Source organism: Penicillium roqueforti (assembly GCF_015533775.1).
Source record: "Penicillium roqueforti strain LCP96 04111 chromosome Unknown scaffold_01, whole genome shotgun sequence".
Taxonomy (NCBI): domain Eukaryota; kingdom Fungi; phylum Ascomycota; class Eurotiomycetes; order Eurotiales; family Aspergillaceae; genus Penicillium; species Penicillium roqueforti.
The window spans coordinates 3,718,699-3,741,831 of record NW_024067565.1 but is presented as its reverse complement, the minus strand read 5'-3'; the positions used below and the strand labels follow the sequence as shown (position 1 = coordinate 3,741,831).

General features: G+C 49.0%; 11 protein-coding genes across 11 annotated transcripts; 7 read left to right on the top strand and 4 right to left on the bottom strand.

The window, feature by feature from the left end:
• Positions 1-927: 927 nt before the first annotated feature.
• LCP9604111_467 (F-box protein) lies at positions 928-2,118 on the top strand (the record flags this gene model as incomplete). Its single annotated transcript, XM_039068782.1, has 1 exon — positions 928-2,118. The coding sequence occupies one exon, from the start codon at positions 928-930 to the stop codon at positions 2,116-2,118; it is 1,191 nt and encodes a 396-aa protein (XP_038933015.1).
• Positions 2,119-3,327: 1,209 nt separating this feature from the next.
• Positions 3,328-5,622, top strand: LCP9604111_466 (GABA permease GabA; the record flags this gene model as incomplete). Its single annotated transcript, XM_039068781.1, has 15 exons — positions 3,328-3,413; positions 3,472-3,505; positions 3,563-3,632; positions 3,693-3,934; positions 3,988-4,102; positions 4,153-4,231; positions 4,284-4,318; positions 4,370-4,398; positions 4,447-4,504; positions 4,558-4,759; positions 4,809-4,886; positions 4,939-5,067; positions 5,117-5,264; positions 5,319-5,397; positions 5,453-5,622. The coding sequence occupies 15 exons, from the start codon at positions 3,328-3,330 to the stop codon at positions 5,620-5,622; spliced, it is 1,554 nt and encodes a 517-aa protein (XP_038933014.1).
• Positions 5,623-5,987: 365 nt separating this feature from the next.
• On the top strand, positions 5,988-7,421 carry LCP9604111_465 (questin oxidase family protein; the record flags this gene model as incomplete). Its single annotated transcript, XM_039068780.1, has 4 exons — positions 5,988-6,194; positions 6,277-6,422; positions 6,483-6,610; positions 6,658-7,421. The coding sequence occupies 4 exons, from the start codon at positions 5,988-5,990 to the stop codon at positions 7,419-7,421; spliced, it is 1,245 nt and encodes a 414-aa protein (XP_038933013.1).
• Positions 7,422-7,805: 384 nt separating this feature from the next.
• On the top strand, positions 7,806-8,684 carry LCP9604111_464 (HECT-type E3 ubiquitin transferase; the record flags this gene model as incomplete). The annotated part of the gene is made up of 2 exons (XM_039068779.1): positions 7,806-8,612; positions 8,670-8,684. The coding sequence occupies 2 exons, from the start codon at positions 7,806-7,808 to the stop codon at positions 8,682-8,684; spliced, it is 822 nt and encodes a 273-aa protein (XP_038933012.1).
• A 508-nt stretch (positions 8,685-9,192) lies between these two features.
• On the top strand, positions 9,193-9,781 carry LCP9604111_463 (uncharacterized protein; the record flags this gene model as incomplete). Its single annotated transcript, XM_039068778.1, has 2 exons — positions 9,193-9,393; positions 9,485-9,781. 2 exons carry the CDS (start codon positions 9,193-9,195, stop codon positions 9,779-9,781), a joined length of 498 nt encoding a protein of 165 aa, XP_038933011.1.
• A 182-nt stretch (positions 9,782-9,963) lies between these two features.
• Positions 9,964-11,326, bottom strand: LCP9604111_462 (TauD/TfdA dioxygenase family protein; the record flags this gene model as incomplete). Its single annotated transcript, XM_039068777.1, has 5 exons — positions 9,964-10,077; positions 10,133-10,266; positions 10,320-10,811; positions 10,872-11,074; positions 11,130-11,326. 5 exons carry the CDS (start codon positions 11,324-11,326, stop codon positions 9,964-9,966), a joined length of 1,140 nt encoding a protein of 379 aa, XP_038933010.1.
• A 1,073-nt stretch (positions 11,327-12,399) lies between these two features.
• On the top strand, positions 12,400-14,263 carry LCP9604111_461 (putative transporter; the record flags this gene model as incomplete). Its single annotated transcript, XM_039068776.1, has 5 exons — positions 12,400-12,654; positions 12,708-13,877; positions 13,931-14,049; positions 14,103-14,186; positions 14,239-14,263. 5 exons carry the CDS (start codon positions 12,400-12,402, stop codon positions 14,261-14,263), a joined length of 1,653 nt encoding a protein of 550 aa, XP_038933009.1.
• Positions 14,264-14,417: 154 nt separating this feature from the next.
• On the bottom strand, positions 14,418-14,846 carry LCP9604111_460 (uncharacterized protein; the record flags this gene model as incomplete). Its single annotated transcript, XM_039068775.1, has 2 exons — positions 14,418-14,634; positions 14,752-14,846. 2 exons carry the CDS (start codon positions 14,844-14,846, stop codon positions 14,418-14,420), a joined length of 312 nt encoding a protein of 103 aa, XP_038933008.1.
• A 2,699-nt stretch (positions 14,847-17,545) lies between these two features.
• LCP9604111_459 (putative phosphoinositide-specific phospholipase C) lies at positions 17,546-20,499 on the bottom strand (the record flags this gene model as incomplete). The annotated part of the gene is made up of 4 exons (XM_039068774.1): positions 17,546-17,618; positions 18,582-19,182; positions 19,234-19,993; positions 20,089-20,499. The coding sequence occupies 4 exons, from the start codon at positions 20,497-20,499 to the stop codon at positions 17,546-17,548; spliced, it is 1,845 nt and encodes a 614-aa protein (XP_038933007.1).
• A 622-nt stretch (positions 20,500-21,121) lies between these two features.
• Positions 21,122-21,972, top strand: LCP9604111_457 (glutathione S-transferase family protein; the record flags this gene model as incomplete). Its single annotated transcript, XM_039068772.1, has 2 exons — positions 21,122-21,170; positions 21,224-21,972. The coding sequence occupies 2 exons, from the start codon at positions 21,122-21,124 to the stop codon at positions 21,970-21,972; spliced, it is 798 nt and encodes a 265-aa protein (XP_038933005.1).
• Positions 21,973-22,219: 247 nt separating this feature from the next.
• LCP9604111_456 (mitochondrial 54S ribosomal protein mL54) lies at positions 22,220-23,000 on the bottom strand (the record flags this gene model as incomplete). The annotated part of the gene is made up of 2 exons (XM_039068771.1): positions 22,220-22,470; positions 22,523-23,000. 2 exons carry the CDS (start codon positions 22,998-23,000, stop codon positions 22,220-22,222), a joined length of 729 nt encoding a protein of 242 aa, XP_038933004.1.
• Between the last annotated feature and the right edge of the window lie 133 nt (positions 23,001-23,133).

The following is a 23,133-nucleotide window of genomic DNA, read 5'->3' as shown; positions in this document are numbered from 1 at the left end:
GTATCTCAAGGTACTACATGGTTAGAATTTGATATATGTACCTTATTTCTAGATAGTATGATTCACTACTTTCACCAATGTTATTTAGTGTATCATTGCATTAGACTTGGACTGTTATGTGACGTCCTACGACTTGCATTGATTCTAATGACGAAGAGGTATCAGAACTGAGACATTTTGAACCATGTTAGCTATGTAGATTACACTAGATCTAGGATATCTCTTTGATAGATGCATTCATAGACTACTGTCTATCCCAGCCCACCAGCTGTCAGCTCTGGTGATATCCCCGGTGGACTGGCAGGCCAGACATTTCCTCTATCATGATGTAGTGAAGTTTCCTACCAGACATCAATGAATGAAACAGGATAACCTTTTGTTCTCCGGAAGTATTGAAGCACTAGTCAGTTGTAACTTTGTCTTTGGTAGTGACGTTAGACTTATTTGGACTGATCTTCCTAGTAGACTCACTTTTATATCCTCAAGTAGATGAGAGTGCATGTATGGAAGGTCGAGCTGGAGGCCTTCTACGAGCACAAGCTTACTGAAAGCTTTAACTGAGAAATAGAGTATGTGAACAAACATCGTAAAGTGCCCTAGGTACTGGTATTGTGTTTGTTACGCCAGGCAGTTCCCGTACTTTCCCATTCCCTTCAGTCCATAAACTGGGGGGTTGTGTCTCTTTCTTCTTGTGCCTTCTTGTTGTTACTTTTCCCTTTCCTCTTCACATCTCCCTTCCCACTCCATCCTTCTCAACCCGCGCGTTGGTTGTTGTTTTCATCAGGTTCGCGTTTATCATACCTACAGTGTTTGTTCATCACATCAGCCACTGACATAACACTGATAAAGTTCTTTTATCCGTTAACGCGCAACGCGTTTTCCCCAACAAATTGCCCTCCTTGTGATTTGCACGCGCGGTTCGCTACAATGCAAACCATCACGCTGGAACCGGAGCAATTGGCCTGGGGAAAGGATTTTGCCACCTACCAGGAGGCTGCCAAGGTGCTATCAATCCTTGGAAACAGCCCCCGCAGCCTGGAAACTGGCATCGTTGATGTCGAGGTCCGGCCTGTTCCAGTGGCCATCAAACCCAAGGGGACCGCTACTGCGGACCTGGGAATGATCAGTCGTCTCCCGAACGAAGTCGTAGACATGATCATCAACAAACTCGACCTGCCTAGTGCTATCAGCCTGTCATACGTCAACCGCATCGCCAATCACTATGTGCAGAAAAGCGCGGTTTCCCTCCTGCGGCAGTGGGCCCCCGGCCTGCCGAAGATTCTCATGAACATCCAGAGCCTTAAGATCTGGAGCATTCACGACCTGAAAGAGGCAATTATCCGTGAGAAGTGCGTCATGTGTGGCAACTCGACTGTCCAGCTCTACCTTCCTACCATGGAGCGTATCTGCCACCCATGCGTGCACAACAACCATGCATACTGGTGCCTCCCCTTGGAGCGCGCAGCAATGATCTTTGGCCTTGACCTGCCCGATCTGATTGGTCCCGAAACCGTGTTCCTGCCGCGCCTGGGCAAGGATGAGGATGACATGGATTTGGGTGATCTTGGTGCCTGGGTTATTCCTGTCAAGGTGGCGCTGACCAGAGCCCTGGAAATCCATGGCTCCCGCAAGGCCATCAAGCGTGCTGCGGAGGGCCTGTTCGGTTCTGACGACGACGAAGCCAACGAATACGACGAAGATGGTTCCGATGACGAATTCACGGTCGTAAACCAGCATGATATTTATCGCGCTGTTTCCCTGGACACCCCTAACGCTGTCAAGATGCGTTTCCTCATCTCGTTGGGAAACTGCAATCTGCATGCTTTCCACCATGAAGTTTCCTGCCGGGTGCCTGTCGTCAATCGAAACAATACGCGCAAAATTCTTTACGCGTGCCGTGGTTGCACTGCCATGCTCACGCACCCCCAAATGGAGACCATTTCCAACACCCACATGGAGATGATGCAACTTGATCCTGCTCTCGACAAGTATGAGCGATCCTTCGAGATCTTCCGTCGCGCCTTTCATGTGCGGACCATGGCCGAGATGGTTGAGCATGTTCGAACCGAGTGCATTGGGGGTTGGTTCCTGCTGCATGCTGAGGGTCAGAATATGTAGCCACAGGTGGCTCTATCCCCCTGAATGCAAGAACTGATGCCAGAGAGGCCTCATTAAGTTTGAGACTGTTGGCTGTAACGGACAGGGGAGTTGGAGGAACACTGGGTCAAGGGGGTCCTGGGTTGTTTGCCTGGCCATGTTTGTTGAGACCAGCCATGATTTGTCATTTGAACAATGAGAGGTTGGAAATTCTGAGGATTGGATTTCCATGGATGATGTCAAGACGTGGTTTGGGATTGAACAATGCACGTACTACTTTGTACCCGGTACATTCTCGGGATAATGGAAGTGACAAATCAATACAAATTCTAGTTAACTAGTTAGTAAATTTGCTCTTCTTCGTTTTATGTAAATGAATCCTTCGATTCTCATAATTATCTTCTTTCTGGATGATACGCTCGGAGCACATTGGAATAAGATCAAGGTCAACGGCCCACACTTCGCCTCTGCGGGTACGTCCTGATGGACGATCGGATAAGAAAGCATGCCACATGGTGAAAGGAGTCCACTCAGTGAAGACAAGAGATATCTTTACATAGGAGTATTTGTCTCGAGAGATAACCTTGGAAGGTTTACGGCCCACCGCTCCACATAGCTCAACCTCAACGTCTCGATCCGGTTCACTGAAACAGGGGGCAAAAGCCGTAAAAGCCTCTAGAAACAGTAAAAGTCGAGAGTGTTGGACCGGATCTTCGAGAACAATCTATCTTCATGTATCCTGCATATCAGATATGTCCTTTCGCAGTTATCCATTTCCCCGAGTTAGACTTCTTCCCGCTAGTCAATAAATGTGGGGTCGGCAATTGACCAATGACACGCCGATCGTGGCATAAGCACTGGGGCTGCCGCCGCAAGCCATGGATCATCGGTCCGCGATTGACCAAAAGCCTTGGTAGCTAATTGACTTCACAGCTCTGACTGGCCGAAGTTGCCGATCTCGGTCCGCCCAGCCAGTCACAGGCACGGCCGGTTATCGCCGCCCTGGCTAATGTTCTATAACCCCAAATCCGTTACCTAACACTTCTCCGTACTCGCTGTATTCCCCCGCGGGGAGCCAACGGTAGCGCAGAACGGCAAGATTGGAGAATTTGATATTCGAAATTCCGTTGTCAGGTCATGCAATCTGGGACTGGTTTAATAATACCCTTGTTCCTCCTTACCTGTCCTCTTCTTTCCATCACTTGTTGCTTGTGATACACAGCACTCGATATGGACAAAGAAGAATACAATAGCGACGAGGCTCAGCTGGCCCAGCTGGGCCATAAGTCGGAGCTGAAGCGAAATTACTCGCTGATGTACGTGCTGCAAGTGAACATGAATTCCTGATTGTGCTAATGTCTGTTCGTTTTGAAGTTCAATGCTGGGCCTTGCTTTTGCCATTCTAAATGTACGTGACGCGCCCGGAAACCAAGTTCCATGAGAATCAACAATTGACATTTGACAGTCATGGACTGCTTTATCGGCAAGTTTGTCTCTCAGTTTACCCTCGGGAGGAAGCACTAGTATTGTCTGGGGTACGTATCCGCCTGGCTCTCTGTCGATTCTCAATCCAGAGCTGACACGAGTCTCAATAGGTCTTATTACAGCCGGAATCTGTAATTTGTGCATGGCCACTTCCCTAGCCGAGTTTCTTTCTGCATACCCCACTGCCGGAGGCCAATATCACTGGGTCGCTGTGACTTCGTGGAAAAAATGGATGCCAATTCTCTCCTGGATCACTGGCTGGATCAACTGCTCTGGCTGGGTTGCGCTGGTCGCAACTGCTGGTCTTTTGGGCAGTCAGCTTATTCTGGGTGTGATCTCTCTCATGAACCCGGTAGGTTATTCTGAGCTATAACGTTGATATCTTTGACTAACTTCCATATCCAGAGCTATAACCCCCAGCGCTGGCACCAATTCCTAATCTACATCGGCTACAATATCGTTGCCTTCCTCGTCAATGCCTTTATGAACAACATTATGCCCTATGTCACCAAGGCAGCTTGTGAGATACCCTATACCGAGCTGTCGGAGACTTCTTACTAATTCCCACAGTCATCTGGTCTTTGTCAGGATTTGCCATCATTTGCATTACTGTACTTTCATGTGCCTCGCCTAACTATAATTCCGGAGAGTACGTCTTGTCTGCTCGACAATCCTAGAACTAAATCACTGACAATGAACAGATTTGTCTTCACCGACTTCATCAACGAAACAGGCTGTAAGTCTTACCGATCATTATCTAACTATGCTCTCAAACTGACTGTTATAGGGCCTGATGGAATTGCGTGGTTGCTTGGGGTATGTCGTTCGTGCGAAAGTTCATGAGCATCTCTAACATATTCATAGCTTCTGCAAGGTGGTCTTGGTGTTACCGGCTTTGACGGTGTCGCCCACATGATTGAAGGTAACTTCCAGGAGTTTACACTTGGATATGGATCTGAGGCTAATGGATTACAGAAATCCCCAATCCCTCGGTTGAGGGGCCCAAGATCATGATTGCTTGTGTCGTGATCGGTACCGTTACTGGAGCCATCTTCCTTATTGTGCTGCTCTTTGTGGCTGGCGATATCAACGAAGTTATTGATTCTGCTGCAACCCCGCTGCTTGCAATCTTGAAGAATGCCACTTCGAGCAACGCAGGCGCTATCTGTCTCTTGATGTAGGTGTCACTGCTCTCCTGTCTCTTCCTTGTACTGACACCTTTCTAGCTTCCCCCTAGTCTGCGCTTTATTCGCTGCAATCGCTATTATGACTACTAGCAGTCGTATGGTCTACGCCTTCGCGCGGTACGTTATTGTTCATCTTTCAAATTTGGTCATTATACTGATATAGTTATAGTGATGGCGGTCTCCCTGCGTCTCCCTTCTTCTCTCGTGTTCACCCCAAACTAAACGTCCCATTGAACTCATTATATCTCAATCTGGCTCTCGTGGTCATATTCGGTTGTATCTTCTTGGGCTCATCCAGGTAAGCATATGCATAACACTCCACCCTGGATATTGCTAACATCTCCAAGTGCTTTCAATGCTATTGTCTCAGCGTCAGTGGTGTTGCTCGGCCTTTCATATGGAATGCCAATTGCAGTGAACTGCTGCCGAGGAAGAAAAATGCTACCGGAGCGCTCATTCGTCCTGCCAGAAATTGTTGGCTGGACCATCAACATCGTATGATACCTTTCCCTGCGGTTCACTGAAATTATTACTAACTCAAAACCTCAGATCTCGCTGGCGTACATTCTTCTGACTACTATCCTCTTCCTCTTCCCCCCTGAGCTGCCTGCCACTGGTAGCAACATGAGTGAGTTGACTCTCTTTTTTTGATGCAAAAACATAAAGCTAATTCGATGTGACAGATTATTGTGTTGCGGCATTTGGTATTGTCTTTATTATCTCTTTCATTCAGTGGATGGTAGATGGACGCAAGAATTTCGTCGGTCCCCGTCTTGAAATGGAAGTCTTCCAAGGAGAGGTTGCTGCTCAGCCGGAGCAGCCGATTCCAATGGTTGAACATCATAAGGCGTAAGGTTCAGACGGTCAGGATATGCATGCAATGTAAATTATGGCGCAAAATCATGAATTTTCATATGGAATATCCCTCAATCCAGGCACTCTTTCCCATCTAGAAATAGTAATATGTCGTAAAATAATACAATTTTCTGGAATATACCGAAAGCATCGATTTACCCAATCGTCTGATTCATCAAAAAATGCTTTTGTATATCTGAAGCAAGGTGAGTAGCTGGAAGTCGTCCGATTCACCAGGTCATGTGACCAGAAGTCACCAGATTGATAACCTAAATTTCCTACGTCATACGACGTTCTGCTTCACGTGACGCTTTCCCAACAATCCCATCCAAACGCCTACACATAGCTTCACTAATCAGCAAAATGTTTACTGTTCGGTGGCCATCACTGCCTTCGCTTGGCCTGTTCTCGTCCACGCCAACTCAGGCGATCGATCTGCCCCCTGTCCACGTCCATGAAACCGAGACAGCTGAAGACAAGGCAGCTCGGGCATTCAAGCACCTACTAAAATTGAACCATGTCGAGAACTCGCTCTTCGACCGTCGGAACTTCCCTAATCAGTTAATACATGTGAGTCATTTGAATTACATTAGTAACATTAGCTTCCTATGTATGGATTACTCGTTAGTCCATGAAATTGACCTGCTTGCAGCTCTTGAGCTCCTCCTTTCTGCAAGGCGCAGATGCCGATACTTTAGGCTGCCTATACGAGCATGAAGTGTCTGGTCTAGTCAAATGGAAGGATTCACCGGCAGAAATTACTACCCTTGATTGGCGAGGTCATTTGGGACGGCGAGGGTGGGTTGCTGGGCTTGTCTGGGCCTTTCCAACTTGGGACCCCTCACTAACGCCAACCAGATTTGATCGAGCCTTTGTGGATTTTTTTGAAGATGAAGTCGTTCACCGCAGCTATGACTGGAAGGAAGTTGTGGCCGAATACTTGTATACTGGCAAAGAGCCCATGTTTGATTCTATAATGGCTTCTCGTATGTTTTCAGCTTTCCGGGGGGATCACGCTCTAACATCTGTCTAGTTGGATTGCCATTGATTCATCTTGCATACGCCTTTGAAATGGACAGTCGTGAAGTTGCAATGGAGGCACTCGGCCTTGCAGCAACCTGTCACAACGACATATACAAGTCCCTGGAGGACCCTAAACTCTCGAAAAATGAGGTACAATATGAATCAAAGTCACTCTTTGAAATATTTGACATGGTCCGGAAAGATAAGGACTTAGATGGCCTCTTTTCCACTCCCGGCGACGACAACCTCAATACCCTTTTTGTCAGCCACAACGCCGTGCTTCTCAAGCACTGGAAAGCATGGAAGATCGACAATCCAATTGAACAGTTCCGCGAGAGCCAAGAGCTTGCAGCTGCATTGCTAGTTGGGACAGCAGATTCGGCCGGGAATTACGATTGGTTCTTCGCTATGAACCTCGCAACCAGCCACGCGGTCCGTGTCATGTTGCCTTTAATTCCTCCCCAGTTTCAAATCTCTCTTCTTCGCCAATGGTGGTTGATCTGTGTGGGCATCTACGTCGCGCAACTGCGGCCCGAGATCAAAATGGACCAAATCCGGAATTATGACTTGAATGGAAAGGACTGGAAATGGGTTGCCGAGAAAGCTGTCAAGGGTGAATTTTCATCCGATGTGTACTTTGTCAAGACCACTCGAGCACTGAAGGAACTGGCCTCGACTTGGGGCGATTCTGATAGCTTCTTCTTGAAGGCTGCTGTGCGATTTGCGACTGAGTTCAAGTGTTGGGGAGGGAATTTTGTCGGATATGATCTGTAGGCTTTGTTCATACTCTACTTAACTCAAATTTATGTACGATTTAATGAATAATCGAAGAAAATAAATTGATAGATGATCGTTTCTTCATTTCGACGAAGCGATACATGGGGTCACGTGTAGATGTTGGCTCCCAAGGTACCCAAGGTTGTTTGCATTGTTTGCATTTGACAAACGCGGTCATGACATCCACCACTGCGGCGTAGTTAACGTCCAAATAATCTAAGCGCGACATGTTTCTCATGGCCTTAGACAGTCAGAAACTCCAGCTCCACATGATTGCTAAATAATCACCCCTGTTGCTCACCCTCTCTCGTCTTATCCTTTTGACGGGGCATCAAGCACCATCCCTGTCTGGCACACATTCGAGCTTGTACAACATCTGCAATGCAGGATGCCGATATCCCCCTCTATCTACACGCAGAATTTCTACCAAACATCCGCCAGATAACTCTTTACGTGTCACTTCCCGAGACAACACAATTTGACGGAATTCGACCAGATATCCAACTTTCAGAATCAAGAAAAGCAGTCACAGTCTCCCTACCAGAACCATTTAAACATGTCACAGAAACAATCAAACTGCCCGCGCGCGTTAGCGCCGCATCCCGGCGTGTGTTGGAAACACCCATTGGGCCAGTACCGAAATCGGAACCCAGTGATACCAGGGATCCCAGTCGCACCAGGAATTCCAGTGGCATCAGGGATTCCAGTAGCACCAACTATCCCGGTGGCACCAGGAACCCCAGCCATGATTATTCCTTCCGCATGCAGGTCGATCCCAATGACGAGGCGCTGGCGCCACGGGATGAACTAATTGATGAATTCACACCCTGGACAGCAGATGAAATGTCGTCTTCGACTCGTATTCGTTGTCGAGAGTGTGAACAGGTTTTTCTTGATCCCTCGCTAATATCCGAGTCGGTTAATCAGGGAACTACCCCGGGGTGGATCTGGAAAGACCTTCCAAGTGGGAACTGGGCTGAAATGATGGATTTCTGGCATTGCCACAAACCTGACCCCCATGCAGATCACGAGAAAGAGGAGAAAGACACTGCGCTCGAGATTGAGGACCAAACCGCACAGACTAAAGGGTATGGTGCGGATAGCCACGTTGTGGCTGTTTCCGGGACGGTCTTTGTTGATGTTGCTACTTTCCTCCTTGCTGAAACAGACTGCATAGGATTGAGAAAGGTAAGATTTATACATCCCCTCTTCTTCCCATCATCATTTCCCCCTTTTTATCCCCAGAACCGGGCAACTTAGAAGGGGACCACTCAGTTATCAGTGGGGTGGCCTCCGATACAATTGCCCAAGATGGACGAAATGCACCTTGTGTACTGCAATTCAAGCGAAGGTGGTACTCTCACAGGAACAGGATCACAAATTCGGGGGGTAGTTATCCTCTCTAACCAGATGGATTTCGCTCTTTTCGTTTGCGATACTGGACTTGTGTGAGCCGCTTTTTCCTGTTCTGCGACTCAGGGTGTTCTCTATTTTCAGCGCCGGCTATCTAAGCAGTGGAGCGGGCGTGATTACCAGAGTTACATATATTATTTTTCCTTGCATGATGTGCTCTATATAACCTTGACCTTGAATGCAATGCTTTTTCCTTCATTTACAAGTATTATTCGACGCAATAGTTCATTTCGCGTTTCAGGTACAACGTACTGACAAGCATGCAATCCAGGGCAATGATGAAGAGCACAAAGCGAACATTAAACTCTCACCACAACGAACCCTCGACTGCACAAACTGCAATTCCATTATCGGCATGGAAGATCCAACCGCCAAGGGATGGCGACTTCTGAAAGCCAACGTATCCCTGAACACGAATTCATCCAGCGATGCAGACATTACAAAGTGGGAGGTCCACCCGACAGAAACAATCGTCGCTGCACAGCTCCTCGAATTGATCGAGAGAGAAAGCGCCCGACGATTCGTCGTTCATTGTGGCCAGAAGAGCGGTCTCGTGGTAGGTGATATTCTATTCCATTCCTATTCGCTCCCGAATTTGAGCCATATCAAATTCTAGAAATGACACTAACGGATATTCTACTTGACAGCTGTGGGTCTTCAACCCAGACATGCGATACTCGAATTCCAGCGCAGGCGATAGTATCATGGCCCAGCAAGCGATGAAGGTGTTCTACCAAGAGGCTCCTGATGTGGACGAGCTGCTCCATCCGGAAATCGGGAATCCTTCGCCGTTGTCGGTGGAAGAGTTGGAGTTGCCGTCTATGATCTTTGAAGCCATGTCGCAGGCGTTGACTAAGAGTAACGAGATGCTCCCGCTCTCTGCTAGGCGTTTTAACGAGTGGCATGTTGGGCTTTTGAGTCGGTTCAGGCGCGAGAAGGCTTGAGTTGTTGGGTTTTTGTATGTATGGCACAGAGGAAGAGAGATTACCGACGTATTACTATGTTTGTACAGGTCTACGCTGATAATGCAAGCATGATATTCAAATTATTCATTGATGTTCTTCTCAATTTGTGGGATTATCATAGCGACGTGTTATTTTAAATTCGAAGGCTTCCAGCGCCCCATCTAACCTTCAAAGGGTGTCTCATAGGGAGCCTCGGCCTGGGGTGTGAGACGAGCAATGTGTCGGCGCTGGCCATCCTCCCAGTCGAAAACGGCAGAGTGGCAAGCCACACGGTTCTGCGAAGGTTAGCTTTTGTTCTCATTGAAAGAATAGGCTGAGGCTGTAACTTACATCCCAAACGACAACAGTACCAGCCTTCCAGCGAATACGAGCCTGAAGATCCTGCGACAAGGCAATGTGGTCGTACAGGAACTTGAGAAGGTTATCGGATTCCTCCTTCTTGTATCCAACAATGTAACGAGTGACTATGCGACATGTCAGCTTTCCCAATCATTCAAAAGTGTCGAGACAGACTTACACTGGGGGTTCACGTAAAGCGCCTTCTCGCCAGTAACGGGGTGAGTGCGAACAATGGGGTGCTCCGATGAAACAGGATCACGGCGGGCAATACCACCACCGTTCAAACTAGCGTGGATCTGCTCGAGGCCGGAGTGCACGGCCTTCAATCCGTGGAGACGTTCCCGGAAGCCAGGCGACAGACGCTTGTATGCCTGGACCATGTCGGCGAAGAGGGTGTCGCCGCCGGTGGTGGGGCCGTCGAGCGCATACAGGAATGTTGTGCCGGGGGGCTGCTTCTCGAAGGTGACGTCCGAGTGCCATGTGATAGTGTTGGTGCGCTGCTTCAGGAAGGTCTCGCCAGTGCGGTCGTCGGCACCGCGGAAGACGAGGTGGATCTCTGGGAATCCCTTGGGGGCACCGGAGGTCTGGTGGATGTGGTGTCGGCCAAAGTAGCCGGCATAGTCGACGGCCTTTTGAATCGGTAGGGATGCGAAGTCTTGGTCGCGGAAGGCTGGATGGTTTGTTAGATCCGTGCTTGGAGATGGAGATGGAAAAAAGGGCTGTCACGTACCGACGACTCGTCGCTGTGCAACATACAGAGCCAATTGATCCTTGCCCTTGTCGGAGAGTTGGCTTAGTTGCACGCCGTGGATCTCAGAGCCAATGAAGGGAGTGAGCTGGTCGACTTGGACTCCCTCGGGAAGCAGTTCTGAGAAAGAGGGGTCGGCGTCTTTGCCGTGGTCGTAGTGCTCAAAGGGCGTCAGAGGAGGATATCTAGATGTCTATTAGATATGGTATTCCTAGGAAGCCATCATCAAGGCCAATATACCTTTCTGTCTCGTTGTCCCAAACAGGCAGATATTCCGGATAAGATACAGGAGCCACCTTGTCTGTGCCCTTAATCTCAACATCCTTTTCAATCTTGTAGCCGATCAAGTTCTCCTTGTTGAAACCACCGTCCGCCTTGAGCGGAAGCGCAACAGGCGGGGCGCGAAGGCCTACTGTCTCAGTGAGGGAGGGAGCCATGTTTGAGTTTGCGAGGTATGTGTATGTTGCCTCTGCGGATCAGATATGTTTCTTCATCTTTTCTAGTGGGTTTACACCGGCAATATATATCTATTTCGGCACCAGCAAACCGAGCACACGAATTGCGCCATCATTGCGGGGTTTTGCGGTTTTTGCGGGACAATCAGAAAAGTGTCAACTTTGTGTTATCATACAATCAATTTAGCGAGCGAGCCGAGGAGGTTCGAGGTACGTACTCTTATTGTATGTATACGAGATAAGCGTCGCATTGGGAATGACGTGATAGCCGAATTGCGTGCGTGCATTGCCAATTGCCGTGATCTGAAGAAAACGAGTCGACCGTTGCGCTGTGGGAGTACGCGAGATACGCTGCTGATGGCGTCATATACAACTGGCTTGGCGCGATATTTTCTATTTATTATAGTTAGGAGTTATATTATCTCCATAGTTATAGTTGTATAGTTAGTCAATGTTCTAGATATGGAACATGTAAGGGACTTAGGGTACGGCGTAGAGGCACCATAGGTTGTCGTGAATACATACAAGAGTTCGTAGAATACTTATTATTCAACGCTAACTCGCATTCATGAAGATCTGCATGAAACAGGTTCATTCTGCGAGACCCCTGCTGACTTTGACTCCGCTAACTCGTTGACTCTAACGTCAATCCCACTACACTTGCGTGATTCAAGCCAACGTCGCCTTTCCGTCTGTTTTTCTTCAACAAATCTCTTGGATCTGGAAACTTTCCCCGTCTACCCTATCTATCCTGTAGAGTGCCCTTCTGAGTTCCAGGCTAGGCCTCCCTAAGTCAACCGAGCCAACCTAGCCAATCTCGTCAACCCTAATTGACTCTAAATCGCCCAGGATCATCGCAGTTCCACAACTTTCTGCCCTCGATGTTGTGACTTTTACCTTTTCGCCTGGTCCACATCCTGCACAGGCCAAAGCGAAACATCTGCCAAATATGGCGTGATAAATAAACGTATGAGTCTTCCCTTATATGAGTAAATGCCCAGCCCAAGCAATGCTTCTTTTCTCCATCCGTAATCTCACTTCCAATCCCATACGAGATGACGGTTGAAGACGCCAATAAGACGGCATCCGATGCCGGGCCTATTGACTCTAAGCCTACCCAGAAAGTCTTATCCGCAGAGTCTTCGTCTTCGTCGACGTATGACAGCCCTCGTGCCAAGCAGACCGACTGTGCTTTTGATACAACCGAGGACCCGCGGTTCTACAAGCCCATTCCTGAATATGAGGGTGCCCATCGCTGGGACCCGGACTTTGAGTGGACAGAGGAAGAAGAGAAAGCCATTGTCAGAAAGGTATGGGTTACTGAACTCTCCCGTATTCTGTTCAAGTAACTGACCCTTCGCAGATTGATTGGCGCATTTGCACATTTGCCTGTATGACTTTCTTTGCGCTCCAACTAGACCGTGGAAACATCGTCCAGGCCACGTCAGACAACATGCTAGACGATCTAGGCATGACCACAAACGACTACAACACCGGCCAAACAATCTTCTACCTAACATTCCTCTTCGCCGAGCTGCCCTCTCAGCTCATTTCAAAATGGGTCGGCCCCGATCGCTGGATTCCAGTGCAAATGATCAGCTGGAGTCTCATCGCCTCATGCCAGGCATTTATGCACAACAGAGCCGGATTCTTCACGACCCGCGCCATGCTCGGTCTCCTCGAGGGTGGCTTCATCCCCGACACCATTCTCTTCCTATCGTTCTGGTACAAGTCCAAGGAGCTGCCTATCCGACTCAGCTACTTCTGGATGACATACGAAGCCACCGCGATTGTCAGCGCTTTCCTCGCATTTGGCTTCCTCCACATTCGCCAATCGGACGGCACCGGCGGCTGGCGATACTTGTTCGCCCTGGAGGGTTGTATCACCGGACTGATCGGTATCGTCGCTGCATTCTATATGCCGCCCTCGCCAACACAGACCGCAGGCCGGTTCCGCGGTAAGAAGGGCTGGTTCAACGAGCACGAAGAGAAAATCATGGTCAACCGTGTCCTGCGCGATGATCCGAGTAAGGGAACCATGCACAATCGCCAGGCCGTGACTCCCAAGCTGCTCTGGCAGGCCCTGAAGGACTACGACATGTGGCTCATCTACCTGCTTGGCCTGACCTGGATGATCCCCAGCACACCGGCTACGTCGTACATCAGTCTGGAACTGAAGTCGCTTGGTTTCAGTACTTTCAACACCAACCTGCTCACCATCCCGGCCTATGTGATCTTCATTATCAATCTGCTATTGTGGACTTGGGCTTCCGAGCGGTTCAATCAGCGACTGCTGCTTGGCGTCGGTGCTGAGATTTGGGCTATGGTCCTGTTGATCGCGTTGGAGACTGTATCTGAGAGTGCTAGTCCTTGGGTGCGTTGGGTTCTGCTGATCTTGTTGATTGGTATGCCTTACGTGCACGCGATTATCGTCGCAATTACATCCCGCAATGCAGGCTCTGTGAGGACGCGAACGGTTGCTACTGCTATCTACAACATGATGGTGCAGGCTAGTAACATCATTGGTAACAACGTGAGTCTTTCCGGTTCCTTGTTCTCGAGTCTTCATAACTAACCATCACATAGGTCTACCGTACCCCGGATAAGCCGTACTACCACACCGGTAATAAGGTCCTTATTGCTCTTTCGGTGTGGAGCATGGCGATATTCATCCTTGCCAAGGTTTACTACGTGTGGCGTAACAAGTATGTCAGCCCGTACTGTGAGATCCAATAGTTTTGCTAATATTCCCTTCTAGACAAAATGCCGCTGTCTGGGACAAAATGTCCAGCGAAGAGCGCTCACGATACGTCGTTGAAAACAAGGATCTTGGAAACAAGAGGTATGTTTCAAGTTGTCTCCTGCTGTGCAACTGAGTACTAATGCCCGTACAGACTTGATTTCCGATTCTTGCACTAGAGACACGACTACATTGTCTGGCACAGGTAGACTTAAAAAATATTCAATAACTAGAATAGAATGAGCTGAGCTTATCGGCATAATGTCACAACATTTATCAACGAATTTCCGAATCAGTAGAAACAATGGTTATAGTAAAAGCAAAAGTCACCTTCTACTCTCCAATCACATACTCACACCCCTCATCCCCAATCCAAACCTCATGAACCTTCCCAGCAGGAACATCAACCCTCTCCCCAACTCGAAACGTCACCTTTTCAGCTTCCCCATTATGCTCCGCATTATCATCAGGGTATGCGATAGTCAGAGACCCCCGACGAATAAGATGTGTCGTCAGACCGCCATGCGAGTGCGGGGAATAATGGGCGTTGCTGAATAAAGTCAGCATCAATGCATACATCAAATGAGAGAACGTTTTGCTGCCGTAGTCCAGCTGGGTTTCATTTTGGGTGTATCATGTATCGATTCTAACAAAAAACTATACGTACCTTCCATCCGTCCAGGTGAAGATATGTCGAAACCCCCACTCGCGGACGAGACGCTCGCTCTCGGTGCGTGTGCCGATGGGATACTTTTCCGTCATGGTGATCTGGCTTGGATTTGTAATGTTGCTTTCTTTGTGGATGAGATGGAAGTTGAAGGCGATGGATACGTATGGACCGGATAAATTTCCAGGTCACGCACCCTGTTCTTTTCTGTTTTGGGGTGTATCTCTTGCCGCTTTATTGCAGCCGAAGTACAGTCTTAGCATGACTTTATAGGGATAGTGCTTAGAGGAGTAGTGGCATATAGAACCTCATCTTGCTTTCCTGCGTCAGCTTACAAAGGCTTATACACCAGAGGGAGTCAAATATGTATCATAGCTATATTCCCGTATATATGTAGAGTTACTCTGTGCGTGCACTCTTGTCGCTATGAGTGAATGATGTCATATAACCCGGGAACTCCCACGTGGGCTACCTACTACTTCTAGATTGTACTTAAAAAGTTTACCTGAGTGGCACTTCAGCCTGTCTGATCTACTCGGCCCGATGGCAAGAACAGCACCATTTCGTCTAGTGAAGAAAAGCCAAAATCAAGAATTGTCATATCTCATTATCAGAAAACGCTAAAGAAAATAGTAACAAAAACACCACGACAGAACATTTTGCGCCTTCCACCTGGGGTTCACCCAGTCCCAAATAAGTGTATCAATCTCCAAGGTATTCGCAGGCCTTTCGTGTGTTAGACGTATTGAATTCATCCTTCAGATTCAAGAGGGAATGCCCATATGACCGGGAGAGTGTATGAAGTTGAAGTGTGGAATCAGATCATATCCGGACAGCATGGGCAGATTTGACTGCACGGTCTTTTCCCCCATAGATGTGCAGCACAGGACCTCGAAGTTATCAACCACAAGGGGTGTGGCAGATGTGACAGTTCTTGCCTGGGATAACCCAGACTTCTTTCCCCTGTGCTTGGCAATTGGGGCATCGCACACCAGGCATCTGTTGATAGTTAGTATATTCGTAAATGTGCTGGAAGTACCACATCGATATAGGAGTAAGGTGTACGGACCTTGGTGATGACAGCGGAGTTAGAGCACACTGGTGCAGCACATTTGGTGAAGGAACACATGTTGCTTGGATAGACGTCGAGGAGAGAAGGTGTGAGTAGAGTTCTTTGCCGAAGCCCGAGGATGTTCAGGACTGTCTTAGGTTGAAGTCTGAATACAAGGCCATGGAACAGGACGAGGAGGGGTCCTTATAAGGCCTGGAAAGCAAGGGAAAAGGCGAAAGAGAAGAATAGATCTAGTTCACATTGGCTAATCAGGTAAAAATAATTAATATGGAAATAATAATATTGTAATCTCAAATTTAATATCAAAAACTTACCTGGCAGTCACTTCTTTGTTTGGCCCAATGATATCAGCCAGTAACAGTAGATGGATGTTCGTCTTGACGGGCTTGCCTTTTTGCACAGGTACCTGTGCCCAAAAAAAAGGGTCATCATGATCCTCTTTTGTACGCCACTAGCCTACCAAGGCCAATCACAGCGGCTTCGTCGGTACTTCCCGAGGCCTCCGGCCTTGTGAGTTCACCATGTTTTCGTCCAAAAGGCTAAGGGATCAGCGATCCAAAGAAATCAGACAAAGAAATGAGTGTAGCGGGTCTCGGCAACTTGCATCAATTCACCGATACTTCGAAGCAAAAGGGGGGAGACGAGGAAATTGCAACTTCTCAACACATTCAAGAGTTGACGTATCAACCCCAGAACGATGGCAGATCCCAGATAGGGCTAGTGTTCGGTCATCTTCGGTAGGAGGCATGCTGTGATTGGCCAATGACCTTCAACGTGGGTTCCCTCCATTCCTTAAAAAGACGATCTCCTCCGATCATTGGCCGTACCGTTCTAGCCCGTTTGATCCAACGCCAAAGGCCGATTATCACTCTGTTCTGCATGCAAATTTTGTGGAAGTGACGCATGAACCCCTGCACCAGGATCTGTCAGATGACAAATTGTACTTTGCTTAGGAAGAACCATGTCGAGTTCTATCGTTGAGTCACCGACTATTCCAGACTCCGTATTCGTTGAGGCCCTGGGCAATCGGAGGACAACCGTAGACGTCTCATATTGCGATCCTTCAGCCGACGTGTGACCCTCTTTGGCCACAACTTTATCGGAGGATTTACCGGTCAACTTGACTTATCTGCTAGTCCCCACTAGCCATGTTGATCAATCTGATGCATGTAACTTGGCGCCTTGACCCTTCTAAGGTGATATTGTACCTAGTGATTTGACTCTCGGTCTCACCGATCCTCCTCTGGTACGAACCCCACGGTTGGGGCTATGGCTCGCAGCATGCAAGACCATTTTTTCCACCCACGTACTATACTATCAATAGGCCAAATGCTTCGAAGTCCAGGGCTGGACAACTACCCCACGTTTCTATGCATCACCATTACGCCCGAGTCTGTCTGATCCGTCACCGCTACTTCTTCTCGTACATAGCGAACCTAGTAAATGAACCCGATTTAGATATCGCCCAAGTCACGGATTGCGATATGCACATCTACAGTAGCCGCTCTTCCGGAAACCAACATATTGGAATGGTACCCATGCGCGGCATCGGCACAATGCATATCATGCGGCTAAGAATTGAATCCTCTAACGTGATATATACCGCCAGCACGACACTGCAGGCAGCCTACAGACCTCTCCATGCACCCACTTCGATGCCAACGGAGCCGCCTAGCTAAAGTAAGACATGATCTACCCCGCGCTCGGCCTTTATGCCTTTATTCAGACACCCTTGGCGAGAAATTGTAAGGCCGAGACTAGTTGTTTCTGTCTTCGAAATTGTTGCGCCTTAGCTCTGCAATGCAGTTCTCGAAGTTAGAAGAGAAGAGTTCAAAAGCCGAAGTGCCGAAGTGTCATTGCTTCTGTGTGACGTTCTCGAGTCAGATATGCATGCTGACGGGCAGATTGCACTTCGGTAGCGATCCTAATATGTAGCCTGCCGTTTGGGGTCATGTCAAAATGAATGGGATGAGTTTGTGATACACATGTCGAAGGACTTGTCACATTTATCAGATATCGGCCTGCCTTCCTGCTACATTTTCTTGCTCCGCATGCTCCTAATGCGTAGGTGCGCTGTACGACATGCTGCCCAAACCCTGCTTGAAGATACTCGGCGGTCCTGGCGCTGTGTTTCCTTCGATGGCCTTCTGTTCCGTAAAATATAGAATTCCAGAATTTGTGATATACTTTATCGCTATACTACCGACAATCTAAACAAATAAATACACGGTGACAACGTCATCTGGGCAGTCAAGTAACCCGCTTCACAATATTAACCAGCAAGATCCCGCCAGCCTTCTCGCCGGCATAATCATGGAGATGAATCAGCCGATAACCCTCCCGCAGCCGGTCAAGCCGGACGCAAGCCCACGCAGCTAATGCATCCCGACCGATTTCGTCGTCTTTGATTTTGAACCTAAGAAAGGAAGGCAGACCCGAGTTAGTTTCTTGTTTGTAGATAGTGGAACGCATAGGGTGGTATGCATGATAGGACTCCGTAGAGCTGATTCTGCGGAAAGCCACAGGTCGCCCTGCTAACCCTAAGCCCAATAGTGGATAGTGCATAATGCATAACGTTACCAAGTGGGAAGTCTGGAAGAAGCAAATCCCAAGCCCACTCGTCATGATTATGTGATGCGGGAAAGTGCATATATTCTCGGGTATCACAATGCAGGTTTTATGCCTGCATACTTGAAAACGAATGTGATGAGGGGTAGAGAAGCAGCAAGGGGGAATCTCGGAGAAAAGAAAAACTAACCGTAGGAAACTCAGCTCCTCGATGATTCCCATCACGGTCGGGAACTCCAATCTCTGGCCCTTGAAGTCCGGGTTGCAACCTACGGAACTCTTCGTGCACCGCCTGTAGCTGCTTTTCTCCGTGTCGGAGCTGGCATCGTCCTGGCCCGGGGTGATGTCGCCGTCCGGTTCTTCGACGTGCAGCTGGCAGTTCACATAGGGTTTGAATCCCTTCTCGCTGTGGTCGCCCGGTGGGAGAGAGAGGCCTTGCGCGGCGAATACTTCGATTGAGAGGGTTAAGTTGTGGCGCACGATGATATCTATCGGGGAATTGCTGCTGCGGTAGCCAAAGGGCTTCAGTCGCCAGCCGTGGGTTCCAACAAACATTCCGTGGTTAAGCATCATGCCTTTGTCCGGCTTTTGCCAGTTCAACGCTACTAGCTGAGCGCCACGTCGCCAGTAGAATGTTGGATCAAGGTTCGATGAGTTGATTCGGAATGCATACGGGTAGATACGCATCAGAGATGTTCGGTTGTGCTCGAACAAGGCCTCGCGATGGTTGGCATGGGCTTCTCGCGCTGCTTTCTCGGACAGCGAGAACACATGATGAGGGAATTTAGCCTCTGTTGGTCAGTTAGCATTGCCTTCATGACCATATCTACAATGATACATACCTGGTTGATCGAAATGACTGAAATGATAGGCGCGAGTATAAACAGCCATCTCGGCCAGAGCCTCAAGAACCTTTGGAGGCTTCGGCGGATGTTGTCCCGGGGACTTTTCCTCGGAATTCTGCGGCGTCAGAGGTTCTCCTTCGGGTTTCTTGTCCTCGCCATGGAGCGGGACACCTTTGCTCTTGATCAAAATCTTCCGCCTCAGCTCAGCTAGCAAGGGAAGCTTCTCTCCATCCGGAGGAGCCTCCACGAGCAATCCTTTCCACGCCTCCGACATGATGTCAACCATCGTCTGTTGTTGCTCGAGAGACGCATGTACCTCGAGACTAATAACCACTGGAAGATCACTGGCAACAAATGCACTGTCACGAATTGCATAGCAGATTTCACGGAATGTGGTCCCCTTGGTTAGAGTATGGCCATGCATGACACGAGGCTCAACCGGAATAGGCATATGGCTCGTCGCGGTGTCTTCGTCCAATGGCCGCGGGGGCGACTTGGCAGATTTGCGACGAAGGACGCCATCAAGTTTCGCTTCCAATTTGGAGGATAAGGATTTTTTATGTCCTTTACCAATTTTCTCCTGGCCACTTTTCCGGCCCGTCATCTTTTCTTTCAATTTGCTCCTCATACCCTTCCCCTTTTCAGTCTCTGAATCACTGCTACTGTCACTGCCTATCCCGCCGTCACTTGAGCTTGGGGTGTCCAATTCCCCATCCCATACATCAATCTCGACGGATCTGCAGCCGCGGAGGAGGACCTGTTGGAACATGAGTAAATTTTCAATTCCAGGTCCTGGAGATCATAACATCCATGGATCAAAATGGTATGACTATTCTGCAACCATCAACTCACAGATGTATAGGCACTAGCAGCAGCGTCGCTGTACAGCTGATTACCCGTCAAATAAGTGTTGTGGCTTGACGAGATAAAGTAATCCGAAAGAGGCGCGGAAAGATCCAGGGCTTCTTCTGGTCCCATCGCAGACGCGTTCACACCTTTCATGTACTCACGAAATGCATCCAGCGAAGCCAAAGCATCGGTGACGGGCTCAGGAGAATCTGCGACGGTATTGTCATGCTGCATTTCCTTGAGGAAATAGTCTGTAGTCGGAGCATATGCATTGACAGACTTGTAGATCTCCTGGATATGATCGTCCAAAGATGGGTGGAATTTGTCCACGGTGTGTGTGTGTGTTTGTGCCCTGGGTGGCTCGTGGAGTACTAGCTGTTTAGCACGATCCACGAGAACTTCGACATGCTCCATCTTTCACTGGTATATTGTCAGTGAGCTTTCTTTTCCAGCAGGGAGTATGTCGTATGTTGTATAGGAGATGCAACCTTATGGATGTTGGGTAGTGACTGGAGGGGCGGGCTTGTTGGCAAAGGTTGCCCCGCTTAGCTGGAGTACTTGTGGATTTCTATGGAGAATTGGATTTATGAACTACGTCGTGTTAGAGACAACATACCGTTGATGTCGGGAGAAAATCCCCATGTGACCCGTGCGCTCCAGCTCCCCGCCAACGTGGCGCTCTCTATATCGTGGATATGAAGTGAGACTTTTGGCTGTGGTATTCGAATTACTTGATGTATCTATTAGTTGGATATGAAATATGAATTTATTCAACACTACCTTCATTCTCGCAGCTTAGCCTCGATGAAAGTATACTCACAGCGTATTAACGAAAGGAAAGCCTCTTGATCAGCTTCTATTCTTTTCTGTGCTTCCAAAGAATTTCAGCTGATAAATCAAACCCCCGCCCCGACGTCTCCAGGGCTGTATAAATAGAACTACATGTATACTCAACAGCTCAACAACTCAACAACTCGACTTCAACCTTAAAGCACGACTTCAACTCTAAACCAGATACAAAATCTACAATTACACAATGACTGAATCCAAAATCCATTTCTTCGATCTCCTATCAGACCTACCGGGTACGGACCAGACGATGACTCACTGCAGACAGACAAATAACTAATCTAACCAGGCACTTCCAAGTCATGGTCTCCCAGAACTCTCCGGACCAGAATGGTCCTTAACTTCAAGGGTATCCCCTACACCCAAAGCTGGGTCTCATACCCGGATATCGCACCTTTACTCAAGGCGCATGGCGTCCCACCCGCCAAGTCAACGACACCCTACACACTACCGGCAATCAGCCACAAGGGATCAATTACCAGCAACGAAGACGGCGTGCTAATGGAATCCGAGGCGATCGCCCTGTACACCGACAAGCTGTACCCGTCGCCCCCGCTCTTCCCCTCCGGCGACGCAAGTTACTCGCTCGTGGTCGCCGTGGACAAGATCGTGGAGCTGATCGCACCGAGTACCAAGTCGCTGATCGTTCCCAGAGTTCCATCTGGACTGGATGAGCGTGGACGGGAGTACTTTATCCGGACGCGCTCCGCGGCGTTCGGGAAGCCGCTTTCTGAGGTCAGGCCGACGGGTGAGGCGGAGTTGCTTGCGCTATGGCAGCTTATCGAGAAGGAGATGGGAACACTGGTTAAGATGCTGAAGGGTAAGGAGGGGAAGAAGGGGCCGTTTTTGGAGGGTGAGAAGGCTGGCTATGCGGATATTATTCTCGCTTCACTTTTGGGTTTCTATGAGCGCTTTGACCAGGGTACCTTTGAGAAGATTCTTGCTCTTGGGGATGGGGAGTTGAAAGCATTTTATGAAGCTTGTCTCCCCTGGCTTGAAGGGCAAGGGGAGGAGAAGGAGTGGCCGGTTTCCCAATAGATTATGTATCTCGACTTTCTGAGACAGAGGTGGCTGTTCGGGGTACTCCGAGGCGAACTTAATCTGAGACAATATCATTGATATATAGCACAATCGAAAAAGAAATCAATGTAATAATACATCCCGGGTGCTCCGAAAAGTCCAGGCTATCCAATATCCAATGCAAAATCGAGGTGGTTCTGAGCGCCTGCGACACAACCCCAACAAGCAGAGTAAATCCCTTCCACTCGAACTGATACAAAACAGCTCAAAGACCGCGCAGAAAGTTGGACTCCTTGATGGCCTTCCGTCTGGCGTCGCGGGCACTCCTGATAATTTCCGAACGCCGCTCAAAGCCCTCGGTGGCATCGGCCATGGCATCCGCTGAAGGTGCGTCGCGGTTGTAGGGTGCGGGGGTGATATCGTGAGCGTTGTGGTGGGCGGGGATCTTAGCAGCGAGGGGGCCAGTACGAGCGGCCAGCTTCTTGTCGTAACGCTTTCGTTGTTTCTTGTTCAAGGCTGCGACGGGGTAAGCATCATAGGCAAACGGGATTTCTAGGAGGTATCTTACTGCTTGGGTCAACACCACCCTGCTTAGTCTTTTCCTTGCTGGAATCTCCCAAGAGGTTCCATAGCCAATCTGGGTACTCGGAATCCTCCTTGGCGAAGACATCCGGCTTGTTCTTGAAGTAGTTGAGTCCATTCAGTTTGGTTCCGGCTGGGCAGCTGCTCGGTGGGCGCACGGAAGTGGGATGTGTGGAAGCTCCGGGGTGGACATCAGTGTGGACACCTTCGGGCGTGCTCAGAGGCTGAGAAATGCCGGGGGTAGCGGAGGAGATGGCGGACGGAGTTGTGAGGTCGCCGACCGTGGGTTGTCTGGGGGCGGACGGGGAAGGAGGAGCAGCCACAGGTGGGTTGTTGTCACTGCTGTATGAGCGGAATTGGCTGCGAACCAGAGGCAGCTGGCGCGCACATGCTGAAGCCGTCCGGATCACTGGCTGCTGGTTGAATCGGGACAGCATTGTCGTGCGGCAGCTTTTGCAGATCATTGTGGCGAATCAATCAGAGAAGACAGGGAATAGAATAGGACGGTATTGAAACGTTCAATAGAAGGTCCTAGGCGACAAGAAATCCCAATTGCATTGAAGATGCAATAACACACGCGCGGACAAGGCTGTCGCA